The sequence below is a fragment of the Tursiops truncatus genome, chromosome 2, assembly GCF_011762595.2.
Source record: "Tursiops truncatus isolate mTurTru1 chromosome 2, mTurTru1.mat.Y, whole genome shotgun sequence".
In the NCBI taxonomy this organism is placed as follows: domain Eukaryota; kingdom Metazoa; phylum Chordata; class Mammalia; order Artiodactyla; family Delphinidae; genus Tursiops; species Tursiops truncatus.
This window is the reverse complement of record NC_047035.1, coordinates 77,899,595-77,926,593: the sequence shown is the minus strand read 5'-3', so window position 1 is coordinate 77,926,593 and position 26,999 is coordinate 77,899,595. Positions and strand designations below refer to the sequence as shown.

At 36.3% G+C, this 26,999-nt stretch overlaps 1 protein-coding gene across 3 annotated transcripts; it reads left to right on the top strand.

Annotated features, from left to right (window-relative positions):
- On the top strand, window positions 1-26,905 carry ARHGAP11A (Rho GTPase activating protein 11A). Of its 3 annotated transcripts, none has more exons than XM_019935239.3 (12): window positions 1-831; window positions 4,512-4,582; window positions 6,374-6,470; window positions 7,003-7,256; window positions 7,940-8,097; window positions 8,264-8,410; window positions 16,829-16,903; window positions 17,702-17,866; window positions 20,432-20,561; window positions 21,037-21,145; window positions 23,829-23,967; window positions 24,371-26,905. In XM_019935239.3, the coding sequence occupies exons 1-12, from the start codon at window positions 703-705 to the stop codon at window positions 25,954-25,956; spliced, it is 3,060 nt and encodes a 1,019-aa protein (XP_019790798.1). In that variant the 5' UTR covers window positions 1-702; the 3' UTR covers window positions 25,957-26,905. The 3 variants fall into 3 exon arrangements, with proteins under 3 accessions (XP_019790798.1, XP_019790799.1, XP_019790797.1); XM_019935240.3 differs by having other exon boundaries at window positions 7,934-8,097; window positions 17,702-17,830; XM_019935238.3 differs by having other exon boundaries at window positions 2-831; window positions 7,934-8,097.
- The last annotated feature ends 94 nt before the right edge of the window (window positions 26,906-26,999 follow it).

Below are 26,999 nucleotides of genomic sequence, written 5' to 3'. Positions count from 1 at the left end.
GAGGTGGCTCCGGTTGTCTGTCGAGGCGGTGGGGCGGAGGCATGAGGAGGGACACTTGACTTTCAGTGAGCGCACCCGGATGTGCTGGCCGGGGGCGGCAGGCAGGTTGATGGAGGAGGGAGGGAGCAGCCTGTGAAACGGTGACGGCGGCCACCAGCCCGGGCGGGGACCGGGACTGGAAGAGGCCCCTGAACAGCCGGCTGGTCCGGCGACTGGGCTAGGGTGGGGGACTCGGGGCCGCAGGGACTAACGCCCAGCTGAGTCTGCGGGGGGTGGGGCAGGAGGGGCGAGGAGAAGGGTTGTCTTTACAGTTCGGAGAGAGACGAGGGCAAAGGGAGGTTTGGAGGAAGGTGGCCTGAAATAGAAGCTGGTAACGGGCGTGGTACAAGGAACCGAAAGGATATGGAAGAAAGAAGGGAGGTCTGTGTAAGTAGCCGAAAGGATTAAGTGACTAGAAAGAATGCCGGTGTAAGTGAAGGAAACGTGAGGTGTGGCTAGGTCAAAGGGCTAAGAGAAGACGGTCGGTGGAGCAAGGAAAAAGCCGTGGAAGTGGCTGGGGTCCGGGGCCGGAAGAGTGCCAGACGTGGCCGGAAGGCAGCGGAGCTGAGCGCAAAACTGAGAGTGTTCGGAAATTGGAAGACTTGGTGGCGAAAGAGGGTCAGGACTCAGATCCCACCTCGGAGAGTGGGCGACGTGTCCGGGATGTGGGATCAGAGGCTGGTGCGGTTGGCCGTTGTACAGCAGCTTCGGGCTGTTTATGGCGTTAAGGTCAAGGGTGGCCGCGGGCAGTGCGATCGCAGGAGACAGGAGACAGCAGCCACGGAAATCGTGGTAAGTTATGGGGAAAGAGATTTAGGTTAAAAAAGGAGGGGGGCGTATTCCCTACCATCACTTATTACCGGGTCATGTTAAAATGTTCATTCTATATGGATCCAAAAGAGAAAATGTTTAAGTGTGTCAACTTCAGCAACACTGACATTTTGAACTAGATAATTCTTTGGGGGGTATTGGGGTTAGCTGTTCTGTGCATTATAGGATGTTTAGCAGCATCTCTGGCTTCTATGCACTAGATGCGCGTAGCGTGTCCCAATTGTGACAAATAGAAATGTCCTGCTAAGTTATTGTATTTTGAACAAGTTGCACGTGGGAAGGGAGACAAACACTACCCCACCACCACTGTTTGAGTAATATTTGGAGAGGAACAAGAGCTACCAGTATCTTTTTTAAATGAATCAGTAGATGAGGTGTGACAGTATTAGAAATAGGCTTTAGATAATAACTTTATATTCACCTATTTGAAAAGAACATGCTTGCTGCTTGGCTATATCATATTTTTGAGACATAAAGGTTTTTTTTTTATTAATGAGTAAATTGAGAAACCACAGTGGAATGATTCAGAAGCTGTTGATTTTTGGGTGGTTGAGGTTAGGGGATTTCGAATGAGATTTTAATATCTCTACAGAATCGTCAAGAATTTCATTGTGAAAAATAAGTTGAATATAAAGCATTTTGTTTTAGATTTACTTGCCTAATTATATGGTGCTTTCTAAATACAGATGAAAACTAAAAATTAATTTTCATAACTCTTAATAGTTTATAGTTTCTGAAAGAAAATAAGTACTTGGAGAAGAAAACTGACAAATAATGTATATTCCTCTTAACAGCTTATAAATTCTGGAGAAATTATTTTTGTTGTTTGCAACTTATTGGCAACATATTTGTTTATATTTAAAAACTAAGTGGTTTCTTCTGATTATAAAACTGGCTTTCCAAGATCTCAAATATAGTAGGTTTTGTACGTATATGAAAGAATTTGTATGCAGATTTTTTTCTTACCCCTCAAGAAAAACTGACACTTGGCCTTTAGAGTCAGATAGACCTGAGTTTGATTCCTGGGGTGTGATCTTGGGCTGCTTGTCCTAAGCTTTAGTTTCCTACTCTATAAAATGGGAATGGTATCTCTCGTTGAGTTGTTTAGGGGATTTAAAAAAATTATAAGATCTGTAGATGAGACTAGCACACAATGCCTGTCACATGCCACTAGTTGTTATGATAATCAGAGGTCCTCATCCTAATTGGTAATCATGCTAGAAACCCTAATAAAAATATTCTAATAGAGAAATACAGAAGATCATTGTGTTAACACGAACGAGATCTAACATGTTAGGTAATTATTTGAATACTAGATTTCTTTGGCTCTTTGGCGTTTGTTATCTAATGATAGTTTTGAGCTCTTTAAGAAACTTGCTAGACATCTTTTTAAAGATGATATTGTAAGTGATGTTCTAATACATAAAATTTTAAAAGCATGTTATTAGTTTTATTTTATGAGATTAAATTATAGCACTTACTTGTGAAGCCAGTTATTGAGCGTAATGAGACTTGAAAAAAAAAACGCTGAATTCTGGTTATGTAAGACATTTGTAAACTTACAATCAGCTTCAGCATCTGATTTAGTTTTGCATTTTGTTTGGTTGCACAGTATCAAGAAAATTCTGATTTACCCAAATAAGGGGTTGCCCATACTAAGTTTTTTTTTTAATTTAATTTTTTTTTTGGCTGCACCATGCAGCATGCGGGATCTTAGTTCCCCAACCTGGGATGGAACCTGTGCCCCCTGCCATGAAAGCACGGAGTCTTAACTACTGGACCACCAGGGAAGTCCCCCTAACTTTTTTTTTTTAATAGCTCACCTTGAAATAATTGTAACAGCAACAAATATTCTTCGAATGTTTGCTTTGTCAGACACTGATGTTTTACATCTTTTAATTCATTTAATTCTCTCTGCAACTCTATGACTTAGGACCTATATAAGGATACTGAGGCACAGAGAATGACCATTTAATCCAGGTCACTCAGCTAATAAGTGGAAGAGCCAGGATTTAAAACTTGGCAGTCCTGCCTCTAGGAGCCTGCTCACTTAAGCACTATGCTACACAGTCTTTTCTATATTCGTCAGTTAAATTGAGCCAGCTACTTGAAAAGGGACTAGTAAGATTTTGTCAAATCATTAAGAATACTGAATGATTTTGGCTGCACTGTGGTTTGCGGGATCTTAGTTCCCCGACCAGGGGTGGAACCCAGGCTCACAGCAGTGAAAGCGTGGAGTCCTAACCAGTGGACCACCAGAGAATTCCCTGAATGATTTCTTATTATAAATAACAGGTTAAATAAGGTACTCTTACAACACAAGTGCTTCAAGAGCATTCATGGAGAGCAGATGTAGCTAAACTAAATTAAATCACATATGATCTGAACTAAATCACATATGAGTGATTAGATATGCCCACTTAATCTAATTTCATATAAGCAGACATATACAGGCTTGAATTTTTTTTAATTAATTTATTTTTGGCTGCATTGGGTCTTTGTTGCTGGGCACGTGTTTTCTCTAGTTGCGGCAAGAAGGGGCTACTCTTCGCTGCGGTGCGCAGGCTTCTCATTGCGGTGGCTTCTCTTGTTGCAGAGCACAGGCTCTAGGCGCTCGGGCTTCAGTAATTGTGGCACACGGGCTCAGTAGTTGTGGCTCGCGGGTTCTAGAACACAGGCTCAGTAGCTGTGGCGCACAGGCTTAGTTGCTCCACTTGTGGGATCTTCCCGGACCAGGGCTCGAACCTGTGTCCTCTGCATTGGCAGGCGGATTCTTAACCATTGTGCCACCAGGGAAATCCCTTTAATTTACGTTTAAGTCCAAGGCAAAGCTACAACCTTCTTAATCAGTGACTTGTTTTTAAGAAGTTTGAATATATGCCCAAAGATAGTGGCAGATTCTTTATTCAGAGGTGTGCACAAACACTCAAGTTAACCAACGTACAAATGTGCTCTTGGGATCTTCAAATGTATTAAAATTTGAATGCGAGTAATACATTCCACTCTGACTTTTTAAAATTGGTTTTGAAAGTACGACGTGAAATTTAAATTGTTTGCAGAATCCCTTCCTTGGATACCTCAGAACAGTTTGATTAGTACTCTCCCATAGAGTGTGGAAAAGATAATCAGGTATAAAAGGAACCACCCTGATATAATTTTAGGAAGTACTGAGTGACAGGAATTACTGTTAAAGGCCAATTTGGCCTTTTGTTCAAGTTAGTATTTATAAGGTGACCAACAGAAAGTTTAAGGTCAGTATTTATATAGTTACTAAAGGAGCTTGTAGTATTTTCCAGAAATGTTAGCATATTGGGCCAAATTCTGTTTAAGAATTTCCTTACTGAACACTAAATGGATTGATTTTCTGTTGTGGGATTGGAAACTGAGGGAATTTGCTGCGTTGCTTAAGGGCGATGACTCTATCTTGACCATTTTTGTACTCCCAGCATCTAGCATAATATCTAGTATAAAGTAGTTATTTTTTAACAAATATACTTGATGTAATTGTTTTCTGTGTCTCGACCAATAGTTTATTTCTGCTATCTTGTTTTATTTTGTGAGGTTTTTAATTTGCCTAATGTTTAAGAAAACTTATATTGAGCCTAATATTTGTGTTAGAGTAACTGACTTTGTCATTTTAGGGTAAAATATTTGGAGTACCTTTTAATGCATTGCCCCAGTCTGTTGTTCCAGAATATGGACATATTCCAAGGTGAGCAAACTTTGAAATGAAGAGTAAATATTTCAAACTGGTATTGGAATGTTTAACAATAAATAGTTGAATGGCGCACAAAATTAGTTGGAACTAGCAAATGATTTTATTTCTCAACTAATGTTAAAAGTTGTTTTTTAAACTTTTGCGTATTTTAACTTTTTAATTTGTACTCATTTTCAGGATTGAATTTTAAGGTTTAGTAATGAATAAATGTTAGAAAGCAAATTATTTTTGTTCTAAGGCAGAGTTTTCCGTTCTGTACCGATGTTTTCATTGCTGTTTTGATGATACTCAGTAATATACTAAACTACCAATTCATTTATAATTTTAATATTTTTTATCTTAGAAATGTTGGACAAAAGAATATTTAACTATCGGAGTATTTGTGAATATAAATTATTTAACACGAGCTTTTCTGTGTCACTATTTGTAAATAACCTTTTGGACTAACTGCATCAGAAGTTGCTAGGGAAGTTTACGGCTTAAGAAAATAGTTTAAAAATGCGTAGTAGAAAGATACTACCTTAGCTCTTACTAATTCATTTCCCCTCTATCCAAAGTAAGGTTCATTCTGGCTACTCTAGTCTAATAACTTAGGTTTTTAATTGGTGCATTGTCCAAAAGTATTTGTTGAACACCTTGCTGCCTTAGAACAATTTTCCCTCACTCACCCTATAGATACAGATTCACAATCTTCATGAGGTAACCACTTACTATTTTGCTTTTTAAATGGCCTATGAAAGGTTTTTTTTAATGATGATTTTCAGCGTTTAGAATTGCAGTCATATCTCTAGTAATAATGACTAAATCTTTGTTGTCGTTTCTTTGTCTGCTTTTTTAAAAAGAAAGTTTTTCTGTCAGTTACTCTGGAACATTCAGCCACTATGCACCAGTACAATGCTTTCATTTACTTGCAGCTGACATCCATTCAAATTTTTTGTTACCAGCTGTTACCTAAGCATCTAAAGCCAATATTGATTGTTAAAAATTATTCAGTATAAAGAAATTGAGCCCACACCTCTAAATGTGTGAAGGATTGTAAGGACTGGGATGGATATATCTGACTTTCTGACAGGTAATGTTGGTGAGAAAAAAAAAAAGCCTTGCCTTATTTTTGGGCAAATGTAGTTGATGGTAGGTTTTTTAAGCTATGTGTGCTGTGCAAGATCACCTGTGGAGAGAGAATAGGTAAAGAAATGGAGAAGGCCTTAGAGCCCTGGTTGATCCTAGGATGGAGAAGTCTGGCAGAAAAAGAGGAGCCAGAAAAAGTTTGAGAAAGAGCAGTCAGGGAGACAGCAGAAATTCCAAAAGTGTAGTGAAGAAGAGTATTTTCAGGGCCGTCACAGAGTGGTCGAGTGTATCAACTGCTGGTAGGACAAGCAAGATAAAGACAGTGAATTGACCATGGATTTGGCAAGGCAGAGGCCATTAGTGATCTTGATGGAGTAATGGGGATGAGTCTGATTGCAGAGGGTTGAGCAAAGACTGGGATATGAAGAAGTGAAGGCAGTAAAAAAAAGACAAATCTTGTGCTCTGAGCTGAAGCAGAGAAATGGATTAAGATTGCCAAGGATCGGGGATTGAGCAGGCTCACTGAAGTTGTCATGGGTAAAAAGATGGGCTTTAGAGAAGAGTTTAGGAAGCAAGAAGGAAAACTAAAAGTAACCTTCTATCACAGAGATTAAAGGGATTTGTAGCATCAGAGCTGAAAGGGGTGTAGTCTCTGGCAGGAGAATCGGATTTAGAGAGATGTGTGTCTTACCACCTAAAAAGAGTTCTCTCTTTCAGTTTTCTTGTTGATGCTTGCACATCTTTAGAAGAGCATATTCATACAGAAGGGCTTTTTAGGAAATCAGGATCTGTTATTCGTCTAAAAGCACTAAAGGTAAGCATATTCTTGAACTATAATTTTTCATTTGTACCACTTTTTAATTTGGTTTTTAGGATTGAAATATTTAGAACTATTACATGAATTATGGACAGAAATTGAGTTTGCAGAAAGCTTTTTTTCATGGCAGAAGAACCTTTTTCTTTTTTCCAAAATGTATATCATTTATATAATGCTTTTTTTAAAAATTGAGGTATAATTGACAAATACATTTAAGGTGTACAACCTGATGTTTTGATATATGTATATGTTGTGAAATGATTGTCATAATCAAGCTATTTATATTTTATAATGCTTTAAAAGTTTACAGAGTACTTTCAGATTCATGGTCCTTGTTCCTATAATGTACTATATGAAATGAAAATTTTTTTAAATTTTGTTTTTAGCCTTCTAAAGAGAAGTGATAAATACTAAAACAAGAGTTAAGAGAAATTTATTAAAGAAAGCTCTTTAGAGTATAAGAAAGGATACTTTATTTGCATTAAACCCTTAAGCCCCCGAACGCTCAAGATTGTTGTATTTATTTCAGAATAAACTGGATCATGGTGAAAGATGCCTGTCTTCTGCACCTGCTTGTGATATTGCAGGGCTTCTTAAGCAGTTTTTTAGGGAATTGCCAGAGCCCATTCTCCCAGCTGATTTGCATGAAGCACTTTTCAAAGCTCAACAATTAAGAACAGAGGAGAAGAATAAAGCTACATTGTTGCTTTCCTGTCTTATGGCTGACCACACAATTGATATATTAAGATACTTCTTTAACTTTCTCAGGAAAGTTTCTCTTAGGTGAGTAGTAATTAAAAGTTTTGGGAGATGGTAGTTTAATTTCTCAACTAGCTAGATTTACCCTTATGATAAGAAATTAAATTTCATTTGGCATGGAAATTTTTCTTAAAAATATTATATTTTTCCTTACTATAAGAGGTATACCCTGTATCATTTAAAAAAACAATATACCAAATATAATATTTCCTTGCTGTCTTAGGGTTGTCATGGTGGATGCCTTAATGGCTTATTGGTGTTTATAGGCTTCTTAGTCCATTGAATGGCTTCAGATTATTGTGTTTCTAAAATATTTGCGATTTGCTTTTCAAATTTTTCCCTTCTCCCTGCTGTCATTGAGACTGCTGGTTTTAGACATACTTGGCTGCCTTCAGTACTTTGAATTTTCTGTGTGTGGGTTTGAAAAATCAAAGAAATGTGTTCAATTTGTGTGGAAAAACAAAGCGTGAACTCTATGGGTAGCAATGTTTTTATGACATATATTTAAGCACAGAGAGGCTGTGTATTTCTGGTTCTGTCTTATTTCAAGCCAGTCATGTAGATGGGGAGATGAAGGATAACTGTGTCTTGATTTGTGTTTAACTGATAAAATAAGAGGTCTGCAAAATGTGCCCAATATGTTATTTTAACTCTGTATTTTTATCTTTAGCTCCATCTCATAAAACCTTTTTTCCTTTAAGGTGCAGTGAGAATAAGATGGATAGCAGCAATCTTGCTGTGATATTTGCACCAAATCTTCTTCAGACAAGTGAAGGGCATGAGAAGATGTCTGCTAACACAGAAAAAAAGCTACGATTACAGGCTGCAGTAGTACAAACTCTTATTGATTATGCATCAGATATTGGTAAGATGTAGTTGCATTATTAAATAATGGGATTTGTTTAAATGAGGGAGATCCCAGCTTTTTCTAAGTGAACTATGAAGACAACTGTTAGAAAGTGGCTATATACTATTGCAATGTTTTGAGGGGGAGTAGAGGAACCATCTTAATTGTGAACATTTTCGTTTAGGACATGTTCCAGATTTTATCCTAGAAAAGATACCAGCTATGTTGGGTATTGATGAACTCTGTGCTACTCCATCACTAGAAGGCTTTGAAGAAGGTGATTATGAAACTCCTGGTGACTGTAAGAGAAAGCGAAGACAAAGTGTAGGAGGTAAGCGGTCATGGCAGTCCTGTTTGTGGATGTACAGCAATTTGCTTTTGCCTGAAATGTGTTTGAACATAAAAAAGCATAAGCTATGGTGTATGCCTTTTTGGTGCTTACAGCATAGTTGGAGAGGCATGACATATGCATGTGAAAAATAAAAATGACAATATAATCTAATATTTATGTGCTAGATGTTTAACACAAATATAAACTGCATTCCAGGGAGAAAAGTTCCCTGGTTGTAATGACCAGGGACACTATAAAAAGAAAGTTAAGCTGAACCTTCTTGAAGAATGGGTAGAATCTAGGAGAACTGGGTGGAGGGTCAGAATATTTGTATCCTATTCGAGGATGCTATGAAGAAAGATTTGTGTAAACTAGAAGTAATCTATGTCTGTGTCTGTAAGGTAGAAGTAATCTATGTCTGCATGACTTGAGTGGCTCAACCTAGGGATTAGGATGGTATTATGATAAGCTTGAACTCACACTAAAGAATTAGAACATTAAACTGGGTATTGGAGAACCATTGAAGGTTTGGAGAGAGGCATAACATGATTACACTATTTTAGAAAATCATCTGGTTTGGAGAATTGAGACTTGGAGGTAGGGAGAATAGTCAAAAATGTGTGGCAGTAGTCCATGTGTGAGATCATGACTTGAAACAATAATATAAATTAGCAGTATGAACTAAATAATGAAGGAAACATTACCAAGGAAGAATCAAAAAGAACCAAAGTTTCCTCTTGGTGGAATCAATCATGAGACTTCTTAATCTTCTTGATTGGGAAGACAGACTATTCCTCCAGTTGCCTTAGGAAATTTCTTATCTTTTGCGTATCAGAACCAATTTCTGTTAACTGTTCGATGCCTTTTTGAATCTTTTGGCTGATATGATTTTGCCTCCTCCTTGGTTTTTTTTTGCCTCCTTTGTAGATTTCCCTTATGCCTTCTTTGTTCTGTAACAAAGTACTGTACTGTACAGTACAGTACTGTAACAAAGTACCACAAAGTACCACAAATTACCACAAACTGGGTGGCTTAAAACAACCAAAATTTATTGTCTCACAGTTCTGGAAGCTAGAAGTCTGAAATCAAGGTGTTGTCTGGGCCATGTTCCCTCTGAAACCTTTAAGGGAGAATCTTTTCATGCCTCTTCGGGCTTCTGGTGGTGGCTATCGATTCTTGCCATTCTTTGATTTGCAGCTGCATCACTTCAATCTCTGCCTGTGTTGTCATATGGCGAACTCCCTAGGTGTTTCTCTGTGACACCAATCACATTGAATTAGGGCCTACCCTAATGACCTCATCTTTATTTTTTTCTTTTTTTTGAGTGAAAGCAGGTTTATTTTAGAGATACACACTCCACAGACAGAGTGTGGGCCATCTCAGAAGGCAATAGGTAGACTGTCTTGAAGGGCGAGCGGCCCTGAGGTGTGAGGGTCTTAGTTTTTATGGGCTGGTAATTTCATAGGCTAACAAGTGGGAGGAGTATTCTAACTATCTTGGAGGAGGGGTGGGGATTTCCAGGAGTTGGAGTACCACCCACTTTTTTGGCCTCTTATGATCGGCCTCTGAACTGTCATGGCACCAGTGGGTGTACTAATGACCTCATCTTAACTTGAGTTCATCTGCATAGACCCTAATTCTAAATGAGGTCACATTCACAAGTACTGGGAGTTAGGACTTAAACATATCTTTTTGGAGCACACAATTCAACCCACAAAACTTCCTACCCCAAATTCAGGTATTCTTGGATACAGATCATCTTATTACCCTTTTCCCTTTGTGATTTCATTCACTCCTGTAAGTTTCACTTATTGCATCTAAATAGATGAGCACTTAAATCTCTACCACTGTTATCTCACAAATGTCAAACCACTTTAGTAAAAGTCTCTACTAGGCAGACATCACACTTCTGCTTTTCCTTGGTGCTTGAGCTCAGCATTTTGAAATGATCATCTTCACCTTCTTTAAACTGGTTCTTCTCGAATTCTTTTTTCTATTAATGGTACCACCATTCTCTAGTCACAGCTTTAAGCCATAGGTGCCCAACTATTACTTTACCGTCTGTATTCACAGAGTTTTCAGGTTCTGTAAGATTCTATCTGCAGTGTTTACTGCATGTTTACTGTAAGAATTTCCTTCTTGGTCTTTGTGCCTCCTCCTTGAATCTGCCCTGCTTATTGCTGTCAAGGCGATATTCTTAATATATAATTCTAATCATGTATCTCACATGCATACCCTTCAGAAACTTTCATTAATACTGATATCTGTAGCCTGACATTAAAGATCTTTCATAGGATTGCTTTACCATGCCTTTCTACTGTATCCTATCTCTCCTTTATGCAGTCTATACTTTAGTCAAACTGCTTTCTTTATTCATTATTTTTAGACACTTTGTTCTTTTGCTTATACTTTTTGATATAATGTTTTACTTCCATCTACCTCTACTGTTCAAATAATATCCACTTGTCAAAACCCAGCCTAAATGTCTTATCCAGCAAGCTTCCCCCCTCCCTTTTAAAAATTTACTGTTTATGTATTTTTATTGATCTGACATTCGTCTATAACATTATTGTAAGTTTCATGTGGACATTAAATTTCGACTTACCTATACACTATGGTGTGCTCACCACCAAAAGTTTCATTTCTATCCATCACCATACAGTTGACCCCCTTTACCCATTTCGCCCTTCCCACACCTCTCTTTCCCTCTGGTAACCATAACTCAGTTCTCTGTATCTGTGTGTTTATTTTGGTTTATTTGGTTTGTTCATTTATTTTGGTTGTTTTAGTTTGTTTGGGATTTTTATTCCACATATGAGTGGAAGCATGCGGTGTTTGTCTTTGTCTGACTTATTTCACTTAGCATTATACCCTCAAGGTCCACCCATATTGTCACAAATGGCAAGATTTTGTCCTTTTTTATGGCTGAGTAGTATTCATTGTGTATATATATACCACATCTTCTTTATCTATTCATCCATTGATGGACACTTAGGTTGTTTCCTCCCCCTGCCCTATTTTATTTATTTATTTATTTTTACATCTTTATTGGAGTATAATTGCTTTACAATAGTGTGTTAGTTTCTGCTGTATAACAAAGTGAATCGGTTATACATATACATATATCCCCATATCTCTTCCCTCTTGCGTCTCCCTCCCTCCCACCCTCCCTATCCCACCCCTCCAGGCGGTCACAAAGCACTGAGCTGATCTCCCTGTGCTATGCGGCTGCTTCCCACTAGCTATCTACCTTACATTTGGTAGTGTACATATGTCCATGCCTCTCCTTCGCTTTGTCACAGCTTACCCTTCCCCCTCCCCATATCCTCAAGTCCATTCTCTAGTAGGTTTGTGTCTTTATTCCTGTCTTACCCCTAGGTTCTTCATGACATTTTTTTTTTCTTAAATTCCATATATATGTGTTAGCATACGGTATTTGTCTTTCTCTTTCTGACTTACTTCACTCTGTATGACAGACTCTAGGTCTATCCACCTCATTACAAACAGCTCAATTTCGTTTCTTTTTATGGCTGAGTAATATTCCATTGTATATATGTGCCACATCTTCTTTATCCATTCATCCAATGATGGACACTTAGGTTGTTTCCTTATCGTGGCTATTGAAAATAATTCTGCGGTGAACATAGGGATGCGTGTGTCTTCTCAAATTAGTGTTTTCATACTCTTTGAATAAATATCCTCATATGGAATGGTTGGATCATAAGGTGGTTCTAGTCTTAAATTTTCGAGGAATCTCCATAATGTTTTCCACAGTGGCTGCACCAATTTACATTCCCACCAACAGTGTATGGGGGTTCCATTTTCTCCACACCCTCTCCAACACTTGTTATTTCTTGCCTTTTTGATAATAGCCATTCTAACAGGTGTAAGATGGTATCTCATTGTGGTTTGGATTTGCATTTCCCTAATAATTAGTAATGTTGGACATCTTTTCATGTGCCTGTTGGCCATCTTTGTCATAAATTAATTGTCCATATATGTATGGATTTATTTCTGGGCTTTGAATTTTGTTCCATTGATATGTGTCTGTTTTTCTGCCAATGCCAGGCTGTTTTGAATACTATATAGCTTTGTAATATAATTTGAAATCTGGGAGTGTGATACCTTCAGCTTTGTTCTTTTTTCTCAGGATTGCTTTGGCTTTTCAGGAATTTTTGTGTTTCCATATAAAGTTTAGGATTTTTAATTCTGTTGACATGAAAAATGTCATTGGGATTTTGACAGGGATTGCATTGAGTCTTTAGGTTGCTTTAGGTACTATGGACATTTTAATAGTGTTAATTCTACTAATGTATGAACACAGAGTATCTTTCCATTTCTTTGTGTCTTCTTCAGTTTCTTTCAACAGTGCCTTAGCATTTTCAATGTACAGGTCTTTTACTTCCTTGGTTAAATTTGCTCCTAGGTACTTTATTCCTTTTGTTGTGATTGTAAAATGGGATTGTTTTCTTATTATTTCAAATAGGTTTTTAGTGGAGTCTTCAGGGTTTTATATATATATATATATATATATATATATATATATATATATATATATATATATATATAAACTATGTCCTCTGCAAATAGTGACAGTTTTACTTCTTCCTTTCAATTTGGATATCTTTTATTTATTTATTTTTTCCTTTTCTGTTTGCTCTGGTTAGGACTTTCCATACTGTATTGAATAAGAGGGGTGAGAGTGGGCATCCTTATCTTCTTCCTGATATTAGAGGGAAAGCGTTCACCTTTTTGCTATTGAGTATAAGGTTGACTGTGGGTTTATCATATATGGCCTTTATTATGTTGAGGTACTTCCCTTTTATACCCATTTTATTGAAAGTTTTTGTCACAGATGGGTGTTGAATCTTGTCAAATGCTTTTTACATCTATTGAGATGATCATATGATTTTTATCTTTCATTTTATTAATGCAGTGTATCATGTTGATTGATTTGCGGGTATTTGATCCTTTTAATGTAGTGTTGTATTCAGTTTGTCAATATTTTGTTGGGGATTTTTGCATCTATGTTCATCAGAGATACTGGCCTATAATTTTCTTTTTTTGCATTGTCTTGCCTGGTTTTGGTGTCAGGGAAATTTGGCCTCATAAAATGAGTTAGCACGTGCTCCCTCCTCTTCAGTCTTTCGGAAGCATTCGAGAAGGATAGGTATTAAATCTGTTTTGAATGTTTGGTAGGATTCACCTGTTTTGTTTTGTTTTTCGCCTTTGATTTCTTGATTGACTCAGTAGTTCAGTAGCATGTTGTTTAGTCTTCACGTATTTCTGATTTTTCAAGCTTTCTTCTTGTAGTTGATTTCTAGTTTCATACCATTATGATCGGAAAAGATGCTTGATATGATATCGGTCTTCTTAAACTTATTGAGACTTGTGTTGCAAGTTATGCTCAATCCATGAGAATGTTCCATGTGCTCTTGAGAAGAATGTGTGCTGCTGTATTTGGATGGAATGTTCTGTATAAATCTATTGAGTTCATCTGGTCTGATGTTTCATTTAAAACTGCTACTTCCTTGTTGACTTTCTTTCTGGATGAACTATCCATTGATGTAAGTGGGGTGTTAAAAGTCCGTACTGTTATCGTGTTGTCAGTTTCTCCCTTTAGGTCTGTTAATACTTGCTTTATATATTTGGGCACTCATATATTAGGTGCATATATATTAACTGTTGTTTCTTCTTGGTGAATTGTCCCCTTTATCATTATATAATGTCCACCTTTGTCTCTTGTTAACTTTTTTAGCTTGAAGTCATTTTTGTCTAATATGAGTATGGCTATACCCATTTTCTTTTGGCTGCCATTTGCTTGGAGTATCATCTTCCATCCCTTTGCTTTGAGCCTATGTTTGTCTTTAGATCTGAAGTAAGTCTCCTGGAGGCAGCATATAGTTGGGTCTTGTTTTTTAATCCATCCAGCCACTCTGTCTTTCGATTGGTGAATTCAGTCCATTTACATTTAGGATGATTATTGATAGATGAAGACTTAGTACTGCCATTTTATCTTTTGTTTTCTGACTGTTCTGTATCTCCATTGTTTCTTTTTCTTTGTGTTTCTGTCTGCCATTTTGGTTCGATGGTTTTCTATGATGTTTTTCTCAGTTTTCTCTTTTATGTTCTGTGTCTCTGCTCTAGATTTTTATATATATATATATATATATATATATATATACATATTTTAAATAAATTTATTTATTTTGTTTGTTGATTTTTGGCTGCGTTGGGTCTTCATTGTTGCACAAGGGCTTTCTCTAGTTGTAGCAAGCAGGGGCTACTCTTCGTTGTGGTGCGCGGGCTTCTCATTGCGGTGGCTTCTCTTGTTGCAGAGCACAGGCTCTAGGCATGCAGGCTTCAGTAGTGTGGCATGTGGGCTCTAGAGCGCAGCCTCAGTAGTTGTGGTGCACAGGCTTAGTTACTCTGCAGCATGTGGGATCTTCCCAGACCAGGGCTCGAACCCATGTACCCTTCATTGGCAGGCAGATTCTTAACCACTGCACCACCAGGGAAGTCCCTCTAGATTTATATTTTCTGATTACTATGAGGTTTGTGTAAATTGTCTTACAGATAAAAGTCCTTTTTCTGCCAATAGCATCTTACTACCTTCATTTGCCTATATGAGTTTCATCCTTTTCCTTTTACCTTTCTGTTGCCTGAAATTGTCTCTTTATGTTTTGTGTTCTCTACCAAATTGAAGTAGCTATAGTTTTACTGCTTTTTTCCCTTTAACCTTTATTATAGAATTGTTTGACAGCTTATTTTGATATAGAGTTGCAATTTTCTGATTCTGTTTATCATCTTACTCAAAATTTTGTTTACTTTTGCCTTTTTGTTTTCTGGTAGAAGAGTTCCTTCCAGCATTTCTTGTAAGGCAGGTCTAGCACTGATGAAGTCTGTCAGCTTCTGTTCATCTGGGAAACCCTGTATTTCTCCTTCATATCTGAATGATATAGCTGACAGTTTTTATCTTTAAATATATTGAGTATGTCATTCCATTCTTTCCTGGCCTGTTGAGTTTCTTTGGATGGCGCCATTGTCTACTCAGTCATCAAAGTCAGAATTCTAGACGTCCTTATCTGCTCTTTCCTCATTCGCACATCCCACTATCACTTTGATCTCTTAAATACCTTTAATAATGCCTCCATTTCCATAGCTGCTACCTCAGTTAAGACCTTCTTCTCTTGCCTGGCTAATTCCCACTCTTCCTTCAGGTCTCAGCTTAAATACCAGTTCCTCAAGGATACCTCCTCTAACTCCACAGTCTAAATCCATTGTTATATTTGTACTTCACACTATTTACCCATTTGTCAATAGGTATTTATTTCCTTAGTATATTTAATGTTTGTTTCCTCCAATAGAGTAAGTTTTGTAAAGGTCACTGTTTCATATTTTGGCCACTGTTGTATCTTCATTGTGTCTGACACATAATAGGTACAAAATAGATATTTGTTGAATGACTGAATAGCATACTTAGAAGAAACTTTAGCTAGTTTGCCTGTCTCCATCCAAGGAGGCTTACCCCCCAATAAATCTGTCATACTGCTGCAGATTTAGTGATTTTCCTAAAGTGCAGAAATGATGACTTTGTTCCTTTTTGCCTTTGGAGAAGTTCAAGTTCTTCAAAATGATACACAGCCCTGTTCTGCCTAATACACAAGACTTATCTCTTACCGTATCCACTGTTCACTGTTTGCTCTAGCAGTATCAAACTCCTGGTTTCTAGTATACATAAATTCTCTTTTTTCTTACATACCTTTGCATATACTAGTCACCTTGCCTGAATTCTACCTTCCACCCTAATCAACACCTACAAATCCTTCAGAACACTGTCCAGGTTTTATTTCCCTTGCAAAGATTCCTCTCTTAATGCCATTTCTTTCCTTCCTCAAAAGGTAATGATTTCCTCTTCCATACTCTTTCTATACATTATAGATACTTGTTTTACAGTTCATTCTGTATTTATTTATTTGTATGTTTTTTGTTTTTGTTTTTGATGTGGACCATTTTTAAAGTTATGTTTTTAGTTTTTTGACTGTGAGACATGTGGGATCTTAGCTCCCCGACCTGGGATCGAACCCACACCCCCTGCATTGGAAGGCAAAGTCTTAACCACTGGACCACCAGGGAAGTCTCTCATTCTGTATTTAATGTCTTCCTATTTATCTTTTTTTTTTTTTTTTTGAGAGATATGGGAGTATAAGAGGGGAATGAAATACAAATATATCCTTTAGTATTTTTCCCCTATTTTGAAATAATTCCTTTTACATGACCTTAAGTGACTTTAAAACATATAAGCTGATATAAACTTAGATGCTAAAAGACCACAAATAGCAATATGAATTATTGATAAAAGTTAGGTAAATGTTGTTATAATTGATTATATGATTATAAATATGCCTTGCATTTCAGATTTTGTTAGTGGAGCATTAAATAAACTTAAATCTAACAGGACACCCTCTATTACACCTCAACAGGAAAGAACTGGTAGGTATTATATATATTTATTTAAGTGGACATTTATATATATTATACAAAAATTAATTACGATAATGATTACCTAACTTATTTTGTTTAATCAATTCCAAATGTAATTTTTAGTGGAGATATTGTACTATAATATTATGACATTGGCTATATATATGTAATACATAATATATAATTACATTGGATATAATGAACGTAAAATTGTAGGTATGAATTTATTTTAGTCTATTGTTATATCTTTGATCTTCTGAATTATGTTCTTCCATTTGTAAGTTGGATGATATTGAACATGTGAAAATAAATCTCATTTTTATTTTAGAACCAGAAGTTTATTAATATTTGTTCCAATTTTTTTTTTTTTTTGGTTTGCTTGTGGCTGAAATTATTCAACCCAGTAATAGAAAATTTGATCACTTGTTTTGTTTTCTAGATTGAAGACATTAGCTGGTTAATACTCAGTTATGATGAAAATCAAAAATATTTAGATCAGTTTTTGTTTCAACACCTTGATTATAATTTTTCTTGCCTATTTAATACTCTTTAATGTGAATTATATGCATCTTTTAGTCTATTTGGTGTTGAAGTTACTAAGAGTCTGGCCTCTTTGCAACTTCACTGTTTTTATTTTAAGTAATTGCATAGTGTTAATTTAGTTTTATAATATATATTTGATAATGTTAATGTAAACATATCCCCCCCATTTTTGGTTCTAAGAAATAGCTTTATAAGAAGAAATTATATAAAGTGTTTGTATTTTATCAACTTTGTGGGAGAAAAAACAAGTTTTCTTTTTTTCAGCCCAGCTATCCATTTCACCAATGATTCTTACACCAAATGCTAAGCGTAAACTACCGGTAGATTCCCATGGTTTCTCAAGTAAGAAAAGGAAGTCCATCAAGCACAATTGTAACTTTGAGTTGTTGCCAGGTAATCTCTTCAGTAGCACTTCTACACCAGTATCAGGTAACAAATAGAATTTATATAATTGGGTTATAAACATTAACATGAGTGCCTATTCTGGCAAAGTGCTATTTCATATTAATATGACCCTTTAGGAGCCAGAGTTTTATTCTCTGTTTTATCAGATCTCTGAATTTTATAAAGTCCCCTAACTTTTAAAATAGACAGTGGTTCAGTATAATTTGTGTGTGTGTGTGTGTGTGTGTGTGTGTGTGTTTTACTGCCATGCCTATTGAAAGTTATGGGTCACTGTGGATAGGATAGCACTTGTGCTCAGGTTTTACGTGATTGAACATCCTAAATTCTACTTTAGTTACTTCTGGATCTGTAGCTGTGGCTGGATTGCTGTCTTTTGTTGAGTTGAGGTCACCAGCGTTTGAGCATCTCTGAATCCAGAGTAGGGGTGTTACCATTGAAGTACCATTGTGGGTTAATTTGGGGGGCAGTATTTTTAAAGTTTTATACTCAAGTGGCTTTTATAAAAAGCCATCCTTATGGCATGGTTTCCACATCCCTTACCAGCCCAGCCATTTTATTCCAAATGAAATACAAGTTCCTAATGTGGCCAACCAGAGCCTTCAGAGAAAAATATAATCATGCTAATTTGAATACCAAATTTTTGTTAGTGTGATCTTGGATTGAGTCTGCTCCTTTAGCATGTGTAGAATACAAGTTGGCTCGTATTAACCTGTGGTCAACCCAAAATGAATTGAAAATCTAAGCCCAGGGTCTTCCATCTCATATTTGTGTCACATTTAGACAAAATGTGAGTAGCCTCTGATTCTTTTAGATTTTCTTTGGTTTCAGACAATGTTAAGAGTTTCAATTTGAATTTGTTAGCTGGGTTATGAGGTTTTCTTCCCAAAAGCCTCTCTTTTGCTTTTGTTATCCGAAAGGTTTACATTTTCCTTGTTTGTTGTATTAAAAAGGTGAACAGAATAGCAACTTGTTCTCTATGGTTCTTCAGGTTCTCTGTGGTTCATTAAAGTGTAATGATAAGAACTCTGAAGCTATGTCTGTAGTTCTATCTGTATTCACAGGCTGGAGACTTAAACTCCTTTAAAGTAACTTAGTGTGTTTTTAGTATTTAAAGGCTTTCTGCTTTGGAGGACTACTTCCAAGTGACAGATGTGAATCATAGTTCTACCTGCCTTTGTTTATTAGCAATACATCATCTTCCCCAAGAAATGAACCTGCAGATTCCTTCTCTCCAAGTTCCCCAAAAATAGATTAAACATTATGTTACTGTAACATTAGCGAAACTTCTTTTATAAAAAAATTAACAAGTTCAGCATCAGTAATTCTATTATTTTAACTCACCATTTTTCTTTGACCCTTTCTCAGCCACAATTCAGTAAATTGCATCTGCAAAATTGAAAATGAGTTGGTTTCTAAGTTTGGATTATAACAGATATGATGCTTTTCTTTAATATATGTAGGCAACAAGATTAATCTACAATCCATAGTGTACTTATTTTTAATTTTTTTCTAATATGTGTTGTAACTGTGTGTTATTCCATCTATTTTGACTGTGCCTCCTTGTCACCACTGATATATTTTCAAGATAACTAGACTGCAGCCCTAGAATAAAGCTACCTATGTCACATTGGATATATCATATTGCCTCCAAGCTTTCTTTTTAGCCGAATGCACCCAAAAAGTCACTGTAATGGTTGTATTATTTTCTGGTTTTGTAATTGAAAAAACATGGATATTTCTGTTTGGGGACCTGTGAATTCTTTATCGATACCAATGATAAGTTGAGAGGGTTCATGTTTGTTGAGTGTATCCTGGGCAATATTCAAATACAAATCAAATGTATATGGAGCCTTTGCTCATAACTATTATACTTTTCCCTAATTTTTTATTATAGTTGGTTTCATGGTATAGTGTTAAATAACTTAATCAAAATGAGCTGTTGTAACCTCCAGTTGTTATCATGGGACATGGCAGTAGCCAAGTGGTTAGGTGTATGTTATAGATCATCAGTTTTTGTTTGTTTGCCAAAACTTTTGGACAAATTGCACTCCAGAGTCAGGTAGACAGCAAGTTGGCTAGCAGGTGCATACTGGATACTCAGATACTAAATTGTTTTTCAGTAGTTTATTTTTGATAAGAGCATTAATTAATCTTATGTACCAGGTACTGTGCTAGACATCTTATATACGTTACAGTAATATTTATATTCACCATAGAAGTCCAGTTTTAGAGCCTAAAGCCATTTAGTAAGTGGTGGACAAACTCAAGTCTGTCTCGAAAGCTTGCTCCTTCTCCAATCTGCAACAGTGCCCACCCCTCCCTTGTAGTATTAAAAGAGTTTAAAGCAAAACTCTAATATAAAAATAATGTTTAATCTGACCTTTAATTGGTAATTAAAAAGTAAGAAATAGATTTTTTTTTTCAGTTGACTTGGGTTATTTGACCCCTGAAGATTCTAACCAGAAATTATGTGATTTTGTGGTTGTTTAGGGGTGGAAATTAAGACTTCAAATCTAATTGCTATTAATATTTTATACTTTGAAAAGAAAATGAGTATGTGTGGTCTATCACGTGTGGTTATTTTTATAGTTCACTTTGATACAAGCCCAGAAGGGTCATCTCAGAGTTCACTCTCTCCTGTCGCCGTCAATGGAAACCATTTGATCAGTACAGGTGTGCTAAGGCGAAGTAAAAGGCTTGCAAGCAAAAAAGTTTGCAGGTAATTTATCCAGGTTGGATAAAAATTTGGTATATACAGTTAATAAAATATTTTGTGTCTTTCTACTGAGAATCATAATTTTTAAAAATGCCCTTTGCCTTTATAGTCTTATTAATCAAGTGCATATCCTCTAGAGAAAGATTCCTAATTTGAATCCATTTTACTTGCTTAAAATCCTATTTTATGTTGATGTGTGTAATTTTTAAATTTCCTTTTAATATAAAAAGCTAGTCTACCCTAATGATTCTGGTTTATAAGTGACTAAACTCTGGTGATAAACAGGAAAGTTTATTTTATAAAATACTTGTATTTTTTATGCAAATACAATGTGTTCCTATATGGTATCTTAAACCTAAAAAATTATTACTCTATTCAATTACTAACAATGTGATTTGCTCTGGACTTTCAAACTTTATTTCGTAGGAATTCCAGTTCTTATGCTATAAACTGATGTTTTTAATTTGACTCTTTCTAGGGTGGAATCAGGAAAAGCAGACTGCTTCTCTCCTAAAATCAGCCGTAAAGAAAAGGTTCGAAGATCTCTTCGTTTGAAATTTAATCTAGGGAAAAGCAGCAAAGATGGAGTAAGTGTCTTTCACCATTTCATTGAAGTTTATATTAGGATAAAGCTGAAGACTTGATGCTAAAAGACTCTCTCAACCCTGCCTCTCTTCCATCTACTGTCCCATTCTCTGCTCTTCTTTATACCAGCCCTTACACTTGAGTTGTTATCTCCAGTTCCTCCTTTTCTATTCTGCTGAAATCAATTCCAGTGAAGCTTTCATCCCCAACACTCACTGAAACAGCTCTCATAAGATCACTCATGAATTGAGCATTGCTCAGACCAGTCCTTGTTAGCCTTGATATGTCAGCAGCATGTAACCTGGCTGATGACTTGCTCCTCTCTGGCATACTTTCTTTCCTTGCTTCAAGGACATATAGTCTCATGATTTTCTTCCTTCTTTGTCAGTTAATTTTCTAATTCCTTTACATTGGAGTGCCCAAAACTTTGCCCTTGGGTTTTTCTTTTCTCACTCCACTCACTCAGGGTGATCATCAGCTCTAAACATCATGTATATACTTACGACTTATATACTTACGACTTCAAGTTTATATACTTACGACTTGAAGTTTATATCTCTAGCCCCAAATGCTCTCCTGAACAACTTGACTGTTTAACCGACCTACCTACTTGACCTCCCTACTTGGGTGTTGATCCCAAGTAGGGAGGTGTTGACATCTCAAGTGTAACCTGCCCCAAATAGAGCTCCCAAGATGCACTTCTCCACTGTTGGTATTTCTCCACTCCTCCCCGTCTCCTCCACCCACACTTCTATTCTACCTGTAGTCTTCACCATCTCACTTATGGCAACTCATTCTTCTAATCACTTAGGCCAAAAACCATGCAGGCATTCTTTTTTTTTTTTAACATCTTTATTGGAGTATAATTGCTTTACATTGTTGTGTTAGTTGCTGCTATATAACCAAGTGAATCAGCTATACGTATACATGTATCCCCATATCCCCTCCCTCTTGCGTCTCCCTCCCACCCTCCCTATCCGACCCCTCTAGGTGGTCACAAAGCACTGAGCTGATCTCCCTGTGCTATGCGGCTGCTTCCCACTAGCTATCTATTTTACATTTGGTAGTGTGTATATGTCCATGCCATGTATATGTCCATGCTCTCTCACTTCGTCCCAGCTTACACTTTCCTCTCCCCAAGGAGAGGAAACGGTCCTCAAGTCCGTTCTCTACATCTGCATCTTTATTCCTGTCTTGCCCCTAGGTTCTTCAGAACCACTTGTTTTTTAGATTCCATATGTATATGTTAGCATATGGTATTTGTTTTTCTCTTTCTTACTTCACTCTGTATGACAGACTCTAGGTCCATCCACCTCACTACAAATAACTCAATTTCGTTTCTTTTTATGGCTGAGTAATACTCCATGGTATATATGTACCACATCTTCTTTATCTATTCACCTGTCCATGGATACTTAGGTGGCTTCCATGTCCTGGCTATTGTAAATAGTGCTGCAGTGAACATTGTGGTACCTGTCTTTTTTTGAATAACAGTTTTCTCTGGGTATATGCCCAGTAGTGGGATTGCTGGACCATATGGTAGTTCTATTTTTAGTTTTTTAAGGAACAACCATACTGTTCTCCATAGTGGCTGTATCAATTTACATTCCCATCAACAGCATGCAGACATTCTTGACCCCTCACTTTCTCGCACATGTACCGTCAAAACCATTAGGGAATCCTGTCTAACTTCTGCTTTCAGTCTATCCAGGCTGACTATTTCTCACCAGTACTACATTTCTAACCTTCTCTAAGTTATGTCATCTGGAACTTGGATTACTACAAGTTCCTACTAGTAGGTCTACCTGCTTCTACCTTGCTGCAGTACTAGAGCCAAAATTATCCTCTAAAAACCAGAGTTAAATTATGTCACTCATGTCACTCCTCAGCTCAGAACCCTTCAGTGACTCCTTGCTTCACTCTGAGGGGAAAAAAAGAGAAGCCAAAGTTCTTACACTGATCTGCAGTGCCCCGCATGATCTGTTCCTGGCCTCCCTCTTGGAGCTCTCCTCCTGCCACCCTCCCTTGCTCTCTCGGCTTCATTCACTTTTGCCTCCTGCAGTTTCTCAAGTGTGCCAGACCTTGCTTCAGCCTTAGAGGCTGCACTGGCATTTTCCTGTTCTGGAATGTTCTTCCCCCTCATACCTTCATGACTGTCGCTCTCATTTTTCTTTACTCACAAATCATCTTCTGTTCACTGTGTTTAAAATTATACCCCACCCTTCACCAGTCCGTATCCTCCTTACCCTGCTTTGCTTTTGTCCTTAGCACTTTTCACCTTATATATTGTATATTATACTTTATAGTTTATTGTCTGTCTTCTGATCTAAATCTGCCCATCAAGAATGTAAATTCCATGAGGTAAGATTTTGTTCTGTTTTTCTGTTTTCTTTCACTCTTGTGAACAGGTACTGGCACAGTCATCACACACACAAAAAGTTTTTTAAGTTAATTTGTGAGGCTGTTTTTATTTTAGATCATAAAATATCCACTAATAGCCAAGTCAAATGCTTATAATTTTCATCAGCATGCATGCAAGTATATTGTGTTTGCTATAAAATTGTTCCTCAATTATATACACACCTTTTAAAATCAGCTGTAGAGGATTTTGATAACTACAAAGTAATATTTTGAATTAACTAGGTTTATTTCTTAACCAAAACTTTTTCATTTTGTTCTGTACAGAATGTGTGTTCTGGTGTCGATAGATCTGAAAATGTTGGTCGACGACTTGCAAATCAACAAAGTTTAAAAAATAGGATTGAATCTGTAAAAACAGGTCTGCTTTTTAGCCCATATATTGATGAAAGATTAACAAAAAAAGGTATATTTACATGATATTGTTAGAGTTTTATCCCAAAAGCCTACTTTCGTTGTTTTTTAAAAAATTTTCTTCCCATTTTAGTGAGATATAATTGACATATAACCTTTAGTTGTTTTTAATGATAAAATATATTAAGTAATTTACTATTCTAGAAATTGAAAATTCGTGTTTGAATAATGAAAATATTGGAATTGCAATGTATTTGTCTATGAATAATTGGAGGATCTTTAAAAATGTAAATATAAAGATGTTTGACATATTTATAGGTAAAAATTATCTCTTTTAACACAAATCTAGTTTATCGGAATTAAATGCTTAGTATTTAATTTGTCATGTATTTGAATAACATTTCAAAACTAGGTCAGATATAAATGATTAAAAACACTGAACTGCTTTATTTTAGGTTCAAAAAAGATCAGTAAGTCTGAGGAAAACTTATTAACTCCAGAGCGACTAGGTGGAAGAAATTACCGGATGTCTTGGACAGGACCTAGTAATTCAAGTTTTCAAGAAATAGATGGAAATGAAGCTTCTCCAATAGATGCAGTTCTTGAGGTGGAAAACTCTTCCTTGGAGACCGATATGATGGTTGAAAAGTCACCTGTTAGGTCATATGAGCTTACCCCTTCTAATGTACACAGTAGGCATAATAACAACGTAACTGGCAGCTCTCTTAGTGGGGATGAAAATAACCTGACCACAGAGACTGTGGTGAAAATTCAGAAAGCATTTTCTGAATCTGGAAGTAATCTTCATGCATTGATAAATCACAGGCAGTCGTCATTAACTAATGTAGGGAAAGTAAAATTTAATGAAACATCTTCTATCAAATGTAGCACAGAAAAAAATCTATTTGAAATTAATAATTTCACTGTGATAGAATCCAATGAACACCACACTAGTAAAGATGAAATTAGTTTTTCAGAAAGAGACTTCTCACTACATCAAACTCAAAAATTGGGTAGAGAAGCCCCTATAAAATGTTACTCAACTCAGATGAAGATAGAACTAGAAGACAACATTCATTCGAATATACCAAAAGATTATTTAAGCAAGCAGGAATTGTCCAGTGATGAACAAATAAAGAAACAAGAGTCCCCAAGGGATACACTAAATACTAAATTAAAGGAGAATGAAAATATGATCGAAGAGAACTTACTGAAATGTGCAGCTTCTAGAGAGGACGTGGCTAGCGCCTCTTCCTCAGAGCAGATTACGTGTAATAGTGCAAACCTGTCAAAACCTAGGCCTGTGAGAATTGTTAAACAGCAGTCACTGGTGGAAACATGTGATAAAACGGTTTCTGAACATTTACAAATGACAGAGCATGGAAAGGTTTCAGACCACATACAGTGGTTTAACAATCTTTCTTTAAATGAACCAAATAGGACAAAAGTTAAGTCACCTCTTAAGTTTCAGCGTATGCCTGTCCGTCAGTCTGTCAGAAGAATTAATTCTTTGTTGTTGTATGGTGGACAACCTCCAAGACATAAACTAGCAAGTCTTGGTGATGCTGCTTCTCCTCTGGTTAAATCAGTGAGCTGTGATAGTGCTCTTCCCTCTCGTGTAGAATGTACATCAAAAGATTCCTCTATTCCATGTACCAGATCAAGTCCTAAAGAACAGAAGGCTACATCATGCAAACAGTCGAATGTTGATGCGATTTCAAAATCAAGCATGGAGGTAACTTCTACATCTTTCTCACAAATGAAGAGGCACCCAAACTCTGGAAATGCTTCTCTTGGGTCCACCAGAGTTTGTAAGCAGGAAGTGATATCTAATGGCCAAATTAAGGTTCCCTTGGATGATCTGACAAATCACGATATAGTAAAATCTGTTGTAAATAATGATATGGGCTTTTCTCGTGGCATAAATAACAGGGTCCTTAGAAGACCATCAGATAAAGAGAGGGTCTGGTATAAAGGTTCTCCAAAAAATCCTATTGGAAAAGCTCAACTACTACCAACAAGTAGACCTGTAGACTTGTAATTGGTAAATGTTATACTACTTGTCATTAATGTAAATAAAATTAGCAATTGGCGATATGACTTGCAAGGTAATCTACGTGTTAGTTTGTAGCTCAGAATGATTGGTGTGTGATCAATTTTAATTTCATTGCACAAGCAACTTGAATTCTTAAGCTTGTATAAATGATGACTTTGTTTTTCTTAATTATGGCAATATTTAAACTTACTAATTTTATTGTCATCTCTCAAAGCAGAGGTTACACTTTACTTTTTTAAAGAAATTGTTGACTGGGTTTATAAGAAATTAATTTTTGAAAATTGCATGAATTTTATTTTTTAACATGCGATAGAAGAATGGAATGAGTTGTGCCTATTTCCTGTTACTCCTAAATCAGATGAGGTTTCTCTAAGAAATGTCTAACACAGAGAGAGAGATAAGCCCTGCAAATCTTATTTCCCAAATTCCGTTAATGTTTATTGTCTTTATCAAAGTCCCTAGAAATTAATTTGTTTCAATAGCATCTTAATCCTTTATTCCTTTTGGGTGCAGAGTAATTAGACATATATTGTCAATAGATGTGACAGTGTGTTCACTTGAACTAAGAATAATGGCTAATGCAGAGTGACGACTCAAGTGTGCTCATATAGTATGATGCTGCAGCAGTAACTGTGACTTTAAAGCCATACTATGTTTTTTAAAGTTAATTTGCACAAGTACATTTATATCTGTTTTGTCCAATATAGAATTTAAAATGTTTTAAGAGGGAGTAATTAAGCTTGGAAGATTTTAATCAAAGTGATTGCTTATATACAGATGCTTGATTTTAGACTTTGAAATAGTTGATGCACCTCTGTACATTTACCTTGGATTCTTACACTTTAGATTCCTACAGGAGCCTGTGATGGTTTTGTCGTGTGTGTAAATGTTATTTATTTAGCAAAGACATTAAAGATAACTTTCTGGAAAATGACTTGCCTGAGACTCTAATGAAATTCAAAATAACCTTTTAGAGTTTGACCCAAATTGTCAAGCAAATCTATCTAAATTTGTATTTTAAATTATTA

Coding starts and splice junctions, on each gene's coding strand:
- ARHGAP11A (XM_019935238.3), top strand. CDS start 703: ATGTGGGATCAGAGGCTGGTGCGGTTGGCCGTTGTACAGCAGCTTCGG. Junction 7,257..7,933: donor CTCAGGAAAGTTTCTCTTAG/GTGAGTAGTAAT, acceptor TTTTCCTTTAAG/GTGCAGTGAGAATAAGATGG. Junction 16,904..17,701: donor ACCTCAACAGGAAAGAACTG/GTAGGTATTATA, acceptor TCTTTTTTTCAG/CCCAGCTATCCATTTCACCA.